The 15838-nt window shown below is 38.5% G+C and overlaps 1 protein-coding gene across 1 annotated transcript in view; it reads left to right on the forward strand.

Annotated features, from left to right (window-relative positions):
• The window catches only part of LOC104077955 (phosphatidylinositol 3-kinase regulatory subunit alpha-like), a gene marked incomplete at its 3' end in the record, with an annotated part of 35790 nt that extends 21180 nt beyond the window's left edge, over positions 1-14610 (forward strand). Inside the window, exons 2-6 of the mRNA XM_009579380.1 lie at positions 8298-8390; positions 10110-10188; positions 13097-13242; positions 14130-14331; positions 14531-14610. Coding sequence (XP_009577675.1) covers positions 8298-8390; positions 10110-10188; positions 13097-13242; positions 14130-14331; positions 14531-14610 — 600 coding nt within the window. The remainder of the gene's footprint in view (positions 1-8297; positions 8391-10109; positions 10189-13096; positions 13243-14129; positions 14332-14530) is intronic.
• Positions 14611-15838: the final 1228 nt, after the last annotated feature.

The raw sequence follows: 15838 nt of genomic DNA on the forward strand, positions 1-15838 counted from the left end.
CTAGTTCTGCCATCTATTGTTTATAGATTATTTTCTTGCACTAATCTGTATTTGCCTGGGCTTGTTTCCCCTCTGTTCCCATAGTTGCCCCTTATTCTCCTTAGCCCTGAGAGTGCAGCTGGTGCAACTTTCTAAATGGGGATGAAGAGAGGAATTAGTTCTCCCGGACCCCCAAACTTCCTGCATAATCACCACGCCCATGACTTTTTATCAATCAGATCATTGTTTGCATATATGTGCTGATAACCCTGGAAAGTATCTAGGCAAAGTATTTGACTTGTCTCAGTTACAGTATTGATTTATACAGGTGACTATATCTTTTTCCACATATTATGTGTAGCCAGGATAAAATGAAGTAACGTTCAGTTTTTATTCCGATCCTCCTAGATTCAGTGGGTTGGACTATAAATGGCCCATAATATATATGGCCGGCATAACATACATATATTTATCCTCCTGGAATAATGACTGCCTGGCCTTATTCTGTTAAGTGCCAGCTGTATTACAACAAGTTGTGTACATTTTTCTACAAAAGTCTGTTTGAAATGCCCTTTTTCAAGCTTATAGGCGATGCTGTCAGTACCTACCTCACACAGAGGATTCTGGAGATGCTGGCTTTGCGTTTTGGGCGGTGCACTGGGACTGACTGGAGTTCAGAAGGTCATGCTGGTGAGAAGTCCTGCAGTCGTCATCCGTTGGAATAAGCCCCTTGGAAAAGTTCTTGTCACTTTGTACTACTGATGTAGGATCACAGCAGAAATATGGATGCTTTAAAAAGCTGTTTCAAGTCCAGAACCGTATTAACAGTACTGTTTATCCATGAGGGTTAAATGTTGTCATTGAGTTGCCCTAGGAGGGGTGTTCTGCTTTATCCAGGGGTTTCTCCATTGAAGACGAAGGAGAAAGAGGAGTGACAGCTAATGTGACATTTTTTCAGTATAGATCTGTTATTTCCTTCTGTGGCTAAAATCTTCAGCATACCATTAACAGTGAGCATTCGAATGAAGTTGTCACTTCGTCCTCTAGGTCATACCCAACACCTGCTGACCAATGGAAGAAGTACACTGTGCTGGCCGCCTAGTATTGAAGGATTTTAGAATTAGAAGTATTTCCATCCAGCTTCCTGGTTGTACTCCAGTCACAGGTCAGCAGCAGGCGTCATTTCCATATTTCTTTTCGTAGCTCTGGGGTCATTCATGTCACAATAAATCTTGACTCGCAGACATTTTTCTGCCTCCATAAAAATGGGCTTCTTGTGAGCCCAAAGGCTGATAGTGTTCGTGGGCCAGACCATTCCTTTTTCTACTGCTGGGGTAGTCTTCACCTCTCTTCATTTCTCTTGGATCTAGTCTCCTTCCGCTGCCAAGGCTTCTGTGGTATTCTGAGTCCACAGTCTGCCTGATTGACGACATCCGATAAAAATAAAAGACAAGTAATAGTAGACAGACTTATTAAGCCACTTGTAATGATGTGTCAAATTCGCTGATGCTTAAATCTCTTTCATATTTTTCTATGAATAGTGTTGTCTCTTCAAATCTTTCTAATGAAACCAGTGCTAGAGAAGGTGGTTGAGCCCTGAACAGCTCTTCCTCCTGCCGTTTTCAGTATTGCTTTCAGCCTCTAGGAGAATTTAACTGTAGCCAAACTAAATTATCTCAGGTCAGTAGGGTCTAAGGAGAGGTATTTTTCTCTTCTAACAGTTGCAGCTGAATTTACTCTCTATTGCAGTCCTTGATTTATCTGAGACACACAGTGAAATCAACTTCTTTGTCTTCGCTCTCACCTTCTTGTCTTTCATCCTTGTCCAGTGAAAACCTTTTGCTAATAGCAGTTGGGCAGTTCTGAATACTCTATTTGCCTGTTCTTTTGGTAAATGCCATTAGGCTCTCTGAAACTACAAATGCCAAGGCAAGGTTACAATCCTCAAATCTCAGAGTGAATTTCTCTTTAGTATTTATTTGTAGTACCAGACTCATCTTCTTCTGTCTTGGTCTGGCATTGAACCCAGAGCACAGATCTCTATGGAAGCTTTCTCCATCCAGGGTTTGGAGTTTTTTTAATCTTTCATATTGTTCTACTGAAAGTTTCTGCAGAAACTTGCTGCTTCTTGACACTATAAAGAAACATATAATGGCCCTCTCACTAAAAGTTAGGAGTTTGTGTCAGGAAGAGTCATTTCACTCACTGACCGGTTGTGAGGCTCGTGTGGCCTTTCTTCCCCGGGTGATGAAAGCAGGTGCTGAGGGAGTCACGATGGCTGAGGCTCTGCAGCTGGACCAGCTGCCACTGCAGGGCCGTGAGAAGCATCGGGCCATGCCATCACCTCTGCGGAGGCACCTCCTGGTGCTTTCCAGCGTTACAGGATCTCTAGGCATGGCTTTTGGTGTGTTATTAGTGCAGTCTCCTGAAGCACTGCTGTCTCTGGTCTGGGCGTCGCTAGCAGTCAGCACACAGGAGTATACGGGACTGCCTCAATTCCTACCACTGCCTTAAAGGCTGTGAAGGAATGTCAAACTACCCTCGTTTCCAATGCGTCTTCACTTGAATTCAGTATTGTATACTGACAAGAGATTAAATTCAGACATTATGGATCCTTATTGAAATTCAGATTCTGTTTCAGGGAGGACAGGTGATAATAGTGGAACATTTTTTTAATTCCACTCCCCATACCTAGTAGAATACATAACTGCTGAAAGATCAGCATTTCAATCAAGAAAGCAAGCTCCCACATTTCCCAGAATTTTCAATAGCAAGCATTGCTGTTGAACTGTGTGGAAAAACCTCCATTGTCCGCAACTTGTCATGCATTATGCCACCGATGGTGCCGCTGGCAAAAGTGCTTGATCAGCAATTGTTTCTTTATAGTTTGCTGGCTAATCTTGTTGGAGGCATTGTCACAACATGCTTGACAATGACCCTTACTTTTACATTTCTTTTTCTGCATTAATTAATATGCTTATGTTTATTATAGTTAATTTCAGTGCTGGTCAAACCATTCACATTTGCACATATTGTATGACTTTCAAACACGGATATGTGTAAATCTCTGAATACACAATTCACTATGTTAGTGGATACAATTGCGTGCATAAAGAGTGTGTCTGCATGCACATAAGCCAGTTATGATCATCTTAAGACCTGAGCTCTCAAATACTAGACTTCTATGTAGAGCTGTGTTGTCATCAAATGCAGTGTGTATGCACAAACTTAAATGCCATTTCTGAAAAAAGAATAACGTGCATGGAGTAATCTTGACTCAAAGCTAAATTCAAGTAATGTTAGTATATAGTTCCAGTATATAGTGTAAAATATTTAGAAATTAAACTCCTTTCCATGGTGTGTATTGTTACATTTTAAGTTATCTTCTTTTTTTTTATATTCATCTTCCTTCTTCTTCTAGCAGTAATGAAAGATTTGGCTCAGAAGCGTCTGAAGTCACATTCCAGCTTTAAATTTCCATTTGTCGTTGCCAGGTACTAACTCTAAAATATCTCTTTTTACTGAGAACCCTTCCAAAAGGTGCAGCTGTGTGCTGGTTTCATCTTGCACTTTGTAGCTGTGTTGGCAACCCTCGAATGTAAGGTATGCTCTCATCTCCCACACGTTGCTGTTGCCTTGGAGCTGTTCAGGCCTGTCTGTATCAGGGAGAGGGAAGAGTTCGCAGATTGGAGCGAACCCTGACTTGTGGTTCATCTCATTGGTTCTTACTGTGGCAAGGTAAAAATAGAGCTAGTGGAAAATCCAGCTTTTATCATGTGTCATCAGAAGCTTCCTTACTATCTGGAGACCCACTACCAGACTTGTGACTAGAAAGAAGACGAAGACTGTATGACAGCTTCTCAGAACCTTAATATTTTGGAGACCGTGGAATTTCAAAAAAATTACAGGAATTTGAAGGAAAAAATGATTGCTTTAAGTGAAAAACTGATACTGGATTGTAGCAAAGGGATCTACAAAGTGGCTCAGATTCTTAAGAGTGGATTTGGTTCTCCAAACCTCTGTGCTGTGCTACAGCATGCCTCAAAGCAAAAGATACTTTTGAAATCAGGTACCAAATGCAAGTTGCTTGTGGGCTTTTGTTCTCTTCTCTTTTACTAAAACTGACCTAGCTGAAAAGATTTCTTTTCCCTCTGTAGATCTTAATATGCATGCTGAGTTTTCTTCTGGAACACCTAATCTAGAATCAGGGCTTCTTCAAGGATATCTTGTATTCTGGGTCTGGGAGTCAAATTGTTTTTTTCCAAAATTAGGTGTAGTTTTCTTCAGTTTAGCCTCTGCCATTTCCTCTCAGCATTTTGGAATTGAAGGGCACTGTTCCCAAATTTGGTTGTGTTCTGTGTAAATGTTACAAACTGGCTTCAGTTCTTTAAGTACTGTTAAGTCTTTTTTTTTTTTTCTGACAGATGTCTGTTTTGTGAAGCCTTTCGCCTTTAAATGAACATAATTTTCTATTTTGTGCAAAAGCTGAGGAGGTTAAAGTACAATTCCATATGATGCTATGAGTTAATTATATTGGAGATAGCACAAGGAGTAGGAAATCCTAGAACAGGTGGGAGGTTGAGTGTTTTTAATTTGTTAATGCCATCTTCTACATGCTGATGAAATGAATGGTTTTTTCAATGTTGCTGAGCGCTATAACCGTGTGACTTAGATGTATTCTTCTGTCATTGCTGCGTTGAAGGTAGCTGCAGGTTTTGTACCTGCCATTGTGTGTGTGTTTGTGATTTTTTGCTGTAGAGCTTATACTCCCCAGTGTGTGCATAATAATAAAAGAGAGGTGAATATCCCGTGTTTTCAGTCAAATACACAAGTATTTTACAGTTTATGTATTTATGGAATAGATTGTCATTATTTTAAAGGCTCTTTTCATATTTAAAAGTTCAGTAATGTCTCTGGTAGATAGAAATTTCCAGTTTTGAAGAAAAGGAATGGGGTATAGGGAGGAAGAGACATCAGAAATCCTCTGAACTCCTAAAATTTTAGTATTTTTCCAATTGCATATTTTAGGGTAGCAGAGGAGTGTTGGAAATCCTTCCTTTTAACCAATGTGACATTTGCTTTACATATTTATGACATATTATAGATTTTGCATAAATAGAAAGGTAAATGCTTAGCTTCCAAAAGCCTTTCACTAAGAATATTATTGATCCGAGAATACTGTACAACAAAGAGATTCAGTAACAGATTATGATACAAACCTAGTTTAAAAGCTTAAGATCCTGCTTAAAGTATAGATGAAAAGCATGGAGCATCAGGTAGGTTGCAGGAAGAGGCACTCTCTGTTCAGGTAATCTGGGTAAGGTCTACATCCACCCCATTCTTTATGTCCCATGGAGACAAACCATTTTCTGTAGTGTCTTTCTTCACCCTGCAAGGGCTTCTTCCCATGAACTGAAGTCTTCCCCTGACACTGGGTTCTCCTTTTTGCTTTGCTTGGACTCCATCCCTCATGTAGAAAATCTAAATCTAGTGGGAAATGGAATCCTTCTTCTAAATACACCTTGTTTATAGGTATTTGGAGTGTATCTCTTGCCATCATTTCAAGACACAATTTGGTTAATGCAAGAAAACATCATTCTCTCTGCTGCTCAGTAGCCTGGATGGACCATGCCTGAACTGCTGAGCTGTCACCTGAAACATTTCAAATGTCTGTCAGGTTTGACTTCCATTCCTCTGTCTCTGTTTCTTCTTTGTCTCTCCTTTCTTGCCTCAGTTTCAGTTTAGACTGTTGACTGTTGCTGCATGCTGCCTCCAGCTGGAATTACGAGATGAGCGTCTTTGTTGAGAGATAATGCAATTTCATTGTTGTTATGCAAGAGGGAGAAAGGTACTTAATGTAACTAGCTACCTAAGGGAACAGAAAGTTACTCTTAGAAGTAAAAATACGTAAACTCTGTTCTTAAAACCTGTTCTCCCTCTGCTACCATATAAGAGATGCATTTTACGCCCTTAGCATTCTGTGAGTCTATTAGTATCTCATAATTTGAGTATTTTCATAGCATACCCTTTGATAAGACGCTGACCTGATCTTTCATTTATTCTTTCAATAGATTTGCCCTCATCATGAGATAGAGTTATACTTTGGGGTCAAAAGGAACTATTTGATCTGAATATTACAAATCAAATGGTCTGTATTTCAGCATGCCTCAGCAGAGGCTGCTTGGAGTACAGCATCTTCCGTTTGAGCCCAACTTGTGTTTGATAAAGCAGATACGATGTTAAGCTAAAAGAGGTGTTCCGATGGAACCTGAAAGTGGTTTGAAGATGTAAAGAGATGAAAAGTCCATTCCTTCCCTGAGTAGCTTGTTCTGCATTAATAACTATACTTGGAAGTCTGCTGGTCAGCTACACCTGTATAATGTGCTTTTTTTTGAATTTAGCTTTCAATCACAGTGTTAGTAAGTCAACTATCTGACAAAACGTTAGAGTTTATTATGTCTACTCATTTGCATTTTTCAGCTAACTATGGTGCCACCAAGGAAGGAAGTAGTGTGGTTTTTAACAGAACCTATCCTCTAAAAACCTATGCAGACAATCCTTAGTTACAGTGCTGTCTTTTGTTGCTTATTATGTGAGTCTAGTATCAGGTTCTCCTTTATTTTGCCCAGGACTGATAGTGTAACTAGCATGTAGTCATCTTGCTTGTCTTTTCAGAGTGTGGATGAGGCATTAGAACTCTTTTGATCCCCAGGAATTGCTCTGATTTTCCATAAGTCATTAAAAAGTAACATCAGCAGGCCAGAGATCTGCTTAGGCAACTCTTTTGGGACTGCTGAATGCTCATTTTCTGGGCCTCCTAAGTTAAACTGTTATGACTAACAGATGTTTTTCTAATGTCCTTCTCAGTTATGAATGGACTGGAAAGTATTCCATCATTATCATACCATCATTCTGCTTCTTTTTGCCATGTTCCAGTATGCTCCACTTCCATTACTAATTCGTAAATTATTATTATTTGTTCTCTTTCATTTCTCTCCTCAGTTTTTTGCACTTCCAAACTTCTTCTGTACCTTCCTTGCTGTCTTACAACTTTTAAGTTGTTTGCATTTTTAGAAAGTTAAATAATTGTTGCTTCCAAAGCAGGGTGAATTCTCAGCCAAAATTGTCTGATTTCTCTTTCTCAGTTGTGGTATATTTAATTTTTTTGCTATCTCAAAGTTTTTCATTAAATAATTTCTATTCATATTTTGCTGTTGTGGTTTTTTTCTTTTTCTCCTTCTACTTCGTTATCCTTATAATTTTGTTCAGTTGCAGTCTTCTAGAAATACGGTGTGTACATGTGCCTGCATGTATGTATATATATGCATGCAGGCACGTATGTGCATGTGTGTTTAAGAATTGCTCTCTCTCTGTGGCGAGTTTAATCGGGCAGAGATCACCATTGCTTAGGTAACTGGCAACTTTTACTTCAGTGATTAAGCTTTGTTTATCAATCATAATCCATCAAACTCTGCCAGATGTTTCTGGCAGTAGTTTAATAATATCTTTATGTAAACATTTTTGCTTTCCAAGAGTTAAACAGGACCGCTTTAAAACTTTTGAATTACTCTTTTGGCAAAAATAGTTTGTTCAGAGATAGATCATCACATCACAGAGCCAGAACATTCCTTTATACAGTATGTTCTCTCCGAGAAGAAACTGGATTTCGTGAAAACTGACTTTGTATAAAATCCGTGTGCAGGTTTGTTTGAATCTGCAAAATGTCCCTTTCTGATTATACCACTATTTATTCTTAACCAGTCATTGCAGAAAAGAAACTTCTTGCTTCAAGAAAACTATACTGTTAAAAGTATTATGCTTGAAAATTGAAAGCAAACAGAAGTTATTGAACTTTTGTATGAGTGTGAAATACTTGTTTCTACTGCTATTTCAGGCCTTTGTAAGTCTCTTTTATCCAGGGGATCAGTAACTCCCAGGTGGTGATGTGTTTAGCTCCCTCATCTGGTGCACACTGGATGTAAATGTTTCAGACCAAAAGATTTTTTCTTTTCTTCCTTGCATTGTATTTCTGCCCATCCATAGACTGCAAACTTTTATTGTGTTTTCTTTTCCTCAGCAACATGGAGAGTGATTCTAGGACTGACTGAGGTCGCTAAAAGAAAATTCTGTAAAAATGCAATTGTCATCATTTTTATTCAGCTTTCTGATTACTTGTGAAGTGTTCTCGTTTAGACCTGACAAGTGGGTTGTTTGTTCCGTACTTAAAAATTAACTGGTTGCATTATGTGTCATGATTTCCATAAACAGAAATTGCATTCAACTGTAGCTTGGCTTATTTTCTTCTTTTTCTTTTACAGCTTTTTCACTTCCAGATCTTACGGAACAGTTTGCACCTCCTGATGTTGCTCCACCGATTCTTATCAAGATGGTGGAGACAATTGAAAAGAAAGGTAGGCTGAAGAATGGTCTGCCAAGGTTCTTACCTTACATGAGCCAAGACTGCAGAATCAGATCCAGAGCTGGCATCTCTTCTTTCTAGAGCTGCTAATGCATCACATTACTCAACAGATATGAAATAATCTCATTTAAGGTTTGTTACATTGGTTTCTGCTCAGTAGAAGCTACTTGGACTGTAGGAGCAAAACCAAAGCTTACCTCAAATGACATTTAATAACTCAACTAATATAAGTATTATTGAAAGGTAAGGGAGAAGGGTTTGGTATTGCTTTGTTTTTTCTAACTGATAAGCACCTCAAGTTGGTTATGGAAATGCCATCATAACAGTGAACAGCCAAACAAGTAATGTTTTGCCCCAAAGTGGCAAAAAAAAAAGAATTAAATATGAAAAAGTTACAAGAAGTGTTTTTATGCTTCAGGAGCCAGTTCTTTATTGCTGCTGTATGCTGAGACAGCCAGTGTTATTTTTATGGTTTCTGTTCTCCTGCTTTCCCATGTTGATGTCTCTCCATCCTTTTGAGGCTTTCCCCTTTCTTCTACTGTGTCCTGCCTCTTTTGTCCTATTTCTCTTCTCCTGGCTCTTCCTCTGATGTCACCTTCATAGTTCTGGTGAGGTAAGGAGCAGCTCAGTGGGTCCTGCTCATTCTGTGGCCTTATAGCTGGGGAGCAAGAAGAAGAGTCGTATCCTGATGGGACTCAGGCTGCTGCCCCTGGAGACACAGGTTCTCACATACTGCTCTGACACTTTAATTAGAGCATAAGCCTTTCCTGAATGAGTAAGAGCTTGCTAATATCAATGAGAAGGGCCAGTACTGAGCAACAGTTTGCAAAAGCAATCGCTGCTTCCAGGAAATGCCACTGATACTATTAAATCATTGGTGCTCTGCATCCCTGGATATGGTCTCTTTCCTTGTGTCTTCTCTATTTTCTCTGAAGTAGGAAAGTTGTAAACAGTATCTTTCACATGAAAGCACTGTATTGGTGTCTTTTATTCAGGTGGATTATCAGACATATTATGTGACATATACAGACATTTTCTCTCACGCCAGTGATGCGACACTCACCCTACGTACACTGTGAAGTTATGGGCTCTGTGGGTAGTCAAGGTGACCTAAGGGTTACCTGTCCCATAGAAGGGGCTCTCAGTCTCTGTTGACTGTATAGGGTGCCAAAGGTTAGGCACGCTTGTAATGTAGAAGTCTCAGTTAAATCTTTGAAGCTGATTAGGATGTGTCAGAACTTTTATCATATCCCTGTTCCATTCCTGTGGTGTGACCTGACTCAGATTACTCACTTCTTAGCCACCTGAAAAACCTGGTGTTTCCAGCTGGGATGTAGAGTGTAAAGGAAGACCTGGCTCCCATGTTGCTCCTGCAAGCTGTTTTCTTCCCTGGAGTATGTGAATCTGTTTCCTAGTCCTGGCCTTCTACAGCCAGCCCGTGGAGAGTTATACAGAATACGTGGGAGTGCTGGCATCTCTGATCTTGCTTGGCCAGCTCTTTCTGCAGACCCAGCAGTTTGCATGTACAAAGAGGTGTCTTACAGCCTTAAAAAGCAATCACATTCCGTAGTGTGGTAGGTGGTAGGTGGATGGTGGTGGGAGAATGTTGCTAATTTAAACTGTAAGTAGTTATTTGAAGAAAACAGAAGTATGTTGTGTCATGGCAACAGTCACTGGAATATTAGTGTATCCCGTCCATTTTGTTTTGAAGGTCTGGAGTGTTCAACTTTGTATGGAACACAAGGCTCAAGCAGCTCAGCAGAATTAAGACAAATTCTTGAAAGTGGTAAGTACAGTTCTCTTCCTCAAAGAACTAAACAGATCTTGTTGTCAGACTACTCCTCTTTCCTTTGTTCCCCTATTCAGCTTATATATATGTGCTGGTTTTGAATAGTATAGTATTAAAAAGGCAAATGTAAGTAAAAAAGATTTCTAACTTTTACACTTAATATGAAAGGTATTTTTCACTTTTACAGGTTGTCTTTTTTTCATGGGTCCACTGCGTGATTTTTTCCAAGAATAATTATTTTAATCGTTTCTTATTCACTTGCTTGTTCAAGGACTGACGATCTAGCTGTACAGAGAAAAACAGGGTGTTTTGTTCAGAACTAAGATAAAGATACATTATTCCTGTAAGGCTGCAGGTTATTATTTTGTAAACAAATGGCCATTTGTTTACATACAGTTCTGTGTGTGCATTTTTTTGGTCCAGTAGGTGGAGAGGCAATAGCTGCACATCCCCTGCCTGCTACAGAGATGATGCTGGAAGGGAAAAGGTTGCTGCAGTAGGCTGGGTTCTCAGGTTTTGGACAGTAAGACGCAGCTACACCACTAACACCACATAGCCATTCAAGTTTTCTGAAATATATTTCCTTCTCTTTTTGGTACTTTTTATTTCTCCTTCAGGCTAGAATATACTGGCATGGCAACACTCAGTTGCACTATGAGAGATCAGGAGATACTGTAGGAGGAGTGCTTGACCACGCCTTTGCAAGCTGGGGTGCAATGTGGGGTGTGAGCTTCCACTTGCATAAAAGAGCACAAAAATAAAAGGGCTAGAAAATGAAACTGGTTACATGCCATGTTGCCAAAGGGACAAAGGAAGCAAGCTCAAACTGTGAATTAGCTCTCTTCATTATTAGTAATTGCAAATATTAACAAAATGAACAAGAGATGATACTATGAGTTGCCTGTTCCTTCAAATCAAAAGAGCATCCTGTCCTCTGCTGATCGCGGTGGGAATGAAGAAGTATATGAGTGCAGCAAGCAGGGAGAGGAGATACGCACGTGGTGCTAGCAGCCTAAGCCATATTTTTAGTATTGTAATTATATTTTTTAGTCCAGATAAATCCAGATTTTCTATGGCAGCAATATGAATGTATCTCTTAATTTATCCAAATCCCTTTTTAAGTCTCTAAAGTGAGGTATACTTTTATGAAAGTTTCATCTATTTCCTGAGATCAAGAACTTGTGGTTTACATGTATTCTTATTTAAAATGTAATTAGGTTTGAGAAAAGAAAACAGGACTTTACCCTTTAGTAACAGTGTATCTTTCTGAGTTCTCTTTAAGATAGGATCAGAATCTTCCAGGACAGAGCTGGTGCAGTGGGTGTCCAGATCCATAGATACAGACAGATCTCTTCTCCTCTGCCTACTCTCTTTGAATTAGCAGAGAGATTCAGAGAGCTAATTCAGAGAACAAAGTCAGCTTTGGTCTCAAAGTTGTGAACTGCCTTAGTGTGCTGTTCTGCTTATGGTTAAAATGCTCTCCATATGAATTGGATAACTGCCTGTTAGCTTCAACACAGTGCTATCTAGCTCCAAAATCAAAGCTGACTTGTGTCTGGCCAGCTCAGCAGATGGAAGAGTTCAGGTCTGTTTATGACATTACACCCAAAGAGTTGCAGAGTACCACAAGTTTATTCTTACTCATGTATTCATTATAATAATTTGGGATATATTTCAGAGAATGGGTCAACACTGAAAGAAGCACGATTTAACTTGGCTTACGAAATAAAAAATATCCTGTTAGCAACACAACTAATGAAAACTATTTCTTACGAATTTGTGATTGGATTCTCTGACACATAATTGCTCTTATAGAATTCATACCCACACTGCAAGTTTTTTTATTATCTGAGCCATTCATAGTGTCTTTTCTCTCATGTAAATTCTTTGGTGTCTGATAAGAATTAAGCTCATACTGCAAGCTTTCCTTTGGGGAAAACAGAAAGGAAGTGGAGGAGCACTAAGTTTCTCACTACCCCCTCTTGACTGCCTTTTTTCACAGTACGTGTACTCAGATCACATATCTGATTTCTCTACCTCCCGGTTGAATTTGGTTTAAAATGGCCAAATAGATTCAGGAGTTATTTTACAGGGGACTTGGCTAGCCTAGAAAGTTGGTCAGCATTAATGCCTCTAAATTCTTGTACCAAATGTGGATCTTTGTAAACATTTAGGACTTTGCTGTGCCAGAGTTTCATGTTTTGAGATGAACCGTAATCTTGCTTGAACTAAGTAAGCATTTCTGTATTTTCCTATTTTTATTTTTGCTGCTGATATCCCTCGCTCCAATGCTAACAAGTAGTCCTTTATGCGACACTTCCAAACCTCAGCCCAAGTCATAACTATCCTGGAAGGATATCAGGTTTTACAAGATAAACCCTAACAGCTGCATAAAACACCAAGCACCCAGTTCTGCACGTGTATATTTGTTTCGACGTACTCACATAAATATTTACAGACTTGGCACTCCAAGTTGTTAATCAAACTTCCAGTCATAATAGAAGTAGCTACCAGTAGAGAAGCTGCATTTGCCCAAACCCTTGATTAATACTTACTTCTTACACAAAATATTGACAGGTAAAACAGAGACATGTTAAAAATATTCTGGTGTTCCATAACATAGCCAACATGCAGCAAGTCACTACCATTATTCTCAGTTCAGCCCTGCACTGTATATGACAGAAGGCCACACAGAGCTGTGGAAGCCGTTTGGTTCATCACATGCCGAAGGCGTGGGCATGGTGTTGAGCACTGTATGTTTTTCATCTCAGAGATGTTTCTTGGTGTCTTACATTCTTTCTTACAAGTTGTTCTCTGTAAACCAGATGTAAGTTAGCAGTTTTGGCTTGGTATAAAGCCCTAATATCATATAACCTGTATATTTTTTCCAGTTTCTGATGTCTAAAAAGTATGCTGCTCTTTCCAAAAAAATCGTTGGATTTAGAGACATTTGATGTGCACACTTTATCAGATGCTCTCAAGAGGTATCTCATGGACCTGCCAAATCCCATCATTCCAGCAGCTGTTTACAGTGACATGATTTCTGTAGCTCAAGGTATGATTATCACATTATTTCAAATGTCAAACAAAAAAGCTTTTATTACAAATCTGAATATCCAGTGTTCCAATTGTCACTCACAGAACAGGGAAGATTCTGCACAACCTGGCAGCATCTCAGAAAACATATATACCTTCACCACTTTTGATGAAAGCTTTTTCAATTCAGATCTAGACATGTATTATTTACTTACCTATTTAGGTAAACATACAGGATAATATAAAGGATGACACAGTTCTCTTCAGTTCAGTGGGTAGAATGACTATAGAAAAACTGGGGGGAAAAATCAAGGACTTATCTGTATGCAGAAAGCTAATTTTTAACTTTTTATCAGTGCTGACAAAGTAAATGTGCTAGAGGTCATGGTGTTCTGCAGTACATTGGGAGTTGCAGATTATGAAGTGAGAAACACATGCATGTAAGATTCATCATCTACAGTGGTCATTTCAAACAAGTACAGCTTATAGGCTTTCAGCACATGGGCCAAGTATTTTGTTATATATCTCAGGACAGGATATTGTTACTAGTAACCTTCAAAGTTAGAACAGCACCTGTGAGACTTATCTCGTGCATCTCAGAATTACCCAATCATGTGTAACGCTAAACACAAGACAGACTTCTACCAGTACACTCTGAACACGTTGTGGTTTTTACCAAAATGCATATCTGTTTCCATTTGACTTTTAAATACTTGTTCTTTACTCTTCCCTGAGCATTTCAGTGTTTTCAAAAAAAGAAAGAAGTCTTAACGGCACTAATGAAGGACAGAATTACTATTTTTTTCCTGTAAAATTGATGCTTCCAAAGGAGTCATATATAGTTTCATTTTACTTGTTGAATGTTTCTGTGCTGATATCAAGAGCCTTTTATCTGTTTGGTTGCAGAAGTGCAGAGCTCAGAGGAATATGCTCAGTTGCTGAAGAAACTCATCAGATCTCCAAATATACCTCCCCAGTATTGGCTCACACTCCAGTATTTGCTCAAACATTTCCTCAGAGTTTGTCAAGCCTCCAGCAAAAATCTCCTGAATGCAAGGTCTCTGGCTGAAATTTTCAGCCCTCTGCTTTTCAAATTCCAGATAGCAAGGTACGTGGGTCATCTTTATTATATTTTGTATTGTAAATATGGGTTAGTTATATACAAAAGTAAGTTTAATGAATTAATTTTCTGACCTTACTTCTAATGTGGAGAGCATTGTTGTGAATTTTTTCCATGTTTTCTGAATAATTCTAATGTAAGCTTCTGCATTTTTCCTAGTTCTTACTGTCTAATCCATCTCTTGCAGTTCTGATAATACTGAACACCACATAAAAATCCTAGAGGTTTTAATCACAAGTGAATGGAATGAGAGACAGCCTGTACCAGGTAAAAACTATTTTTAATTTAATTGTTTTTTAATTTTAATTGTTTTCTTAAATGTTAAAATTCAACTTAAGGGCAGTAAGCGCCCGTTGTTTTTCTTTTTTAATCAAACTTAATGCAAAAGTGCATAATTACAGAACTAAGTAGTTTTTCGTATGTTCTATAGTGGTGTGCAACATTTGTTTTATAAGAAATTGTCTTTTTCATTAAAATTATTTTAGTACCCATAGTTTGTACAGCCTTAGGACTTTCATTTCTTTTTCAGTAAAGAGTGAATAGGAATTTGTGAATTTTTAAGATCTGTAAACCAATAGAATGCATATTATACAGTGGTGGTGGGGAGGGGGTAAATTCTGGAGATTTTATTAACTCTCGCTCTACTCCCAGACAAATTTTCTTAGAACTACAATACCCCATAGAGATCATCGGAAGAAAGTAAGATTTCCCCTTTATTTACATATATGTATTTTATTAATCTAGAGACTCAAAAGATTTATTTATCAATATCAATAAACAACATGGAAAATATTAAAACCCCATTCAGGAGGGTTAGATAATACTTGTATTGATTCTGTAAGTTAGCATCTAATTTAGTCAACAAACACTAAAACCCACCTCTAATTTATGCAAAAATACACATTTTTAAATCACATATTTGGTAGGAGCAAGGCAAAGTTGCTAACTATGTGAAAAGGAAATTATTAATGCAGGGGGACTTTAGATGTTACCTTAAAGTAATTCCTTTTACATCTTATTGACAAAGAATATCCGAACAAAGGATAGGGCGATGGTGAACAGAACATTGGGCAGCCTGTAGCTCTCCCACCTCTATTGAAAGTACAAGGTAAAGTTCAGGGCAGTAAAATTTGTAGGGCTGCTTAGGATTTGAAGAGCTAGAACTCAGCAGCAGAAAAATGCCCTATTTCTTATATTACAGGTAGGCGCATTTTATAATCCCCTTCATCAACTCACAAAGATTAATTTAAAATGGCTAAGATTTTTGTTCATACTGCTTTGATTAGAAGGCTTTTCCAACCTTGCCAGCTCTATTAGTTAGGAACCTTTCCCTAACATTTAGCGTACATCTGTTTTCAGCTAGTTTATACCTATTTGGTTTTGTTCAATTTTGTCAAAACAGTTAAGCAGGCATTTCCAGAACCACTGTGTATTTTTCTTCCTAATGCTTCATAACAACCAGAAGAGTCCAAACTTTTAATGTCTGTTTGACCTA

Source organism: Fulmarus glacialis, unplaced genomic scaffold (assembly GCF_000690835.1).
Source record: "Fulmarus glacialis isolate BGI_N327 unplaced genomic scaffold, ASM69083v1 scaffold25096, whole genome shotgun sequence".
NCBI lineage: Eukaryota > Metazoa > Chordata > Aves > Procellariiformes > Procellariidae > Fulmarus > Fulmarus glacialis.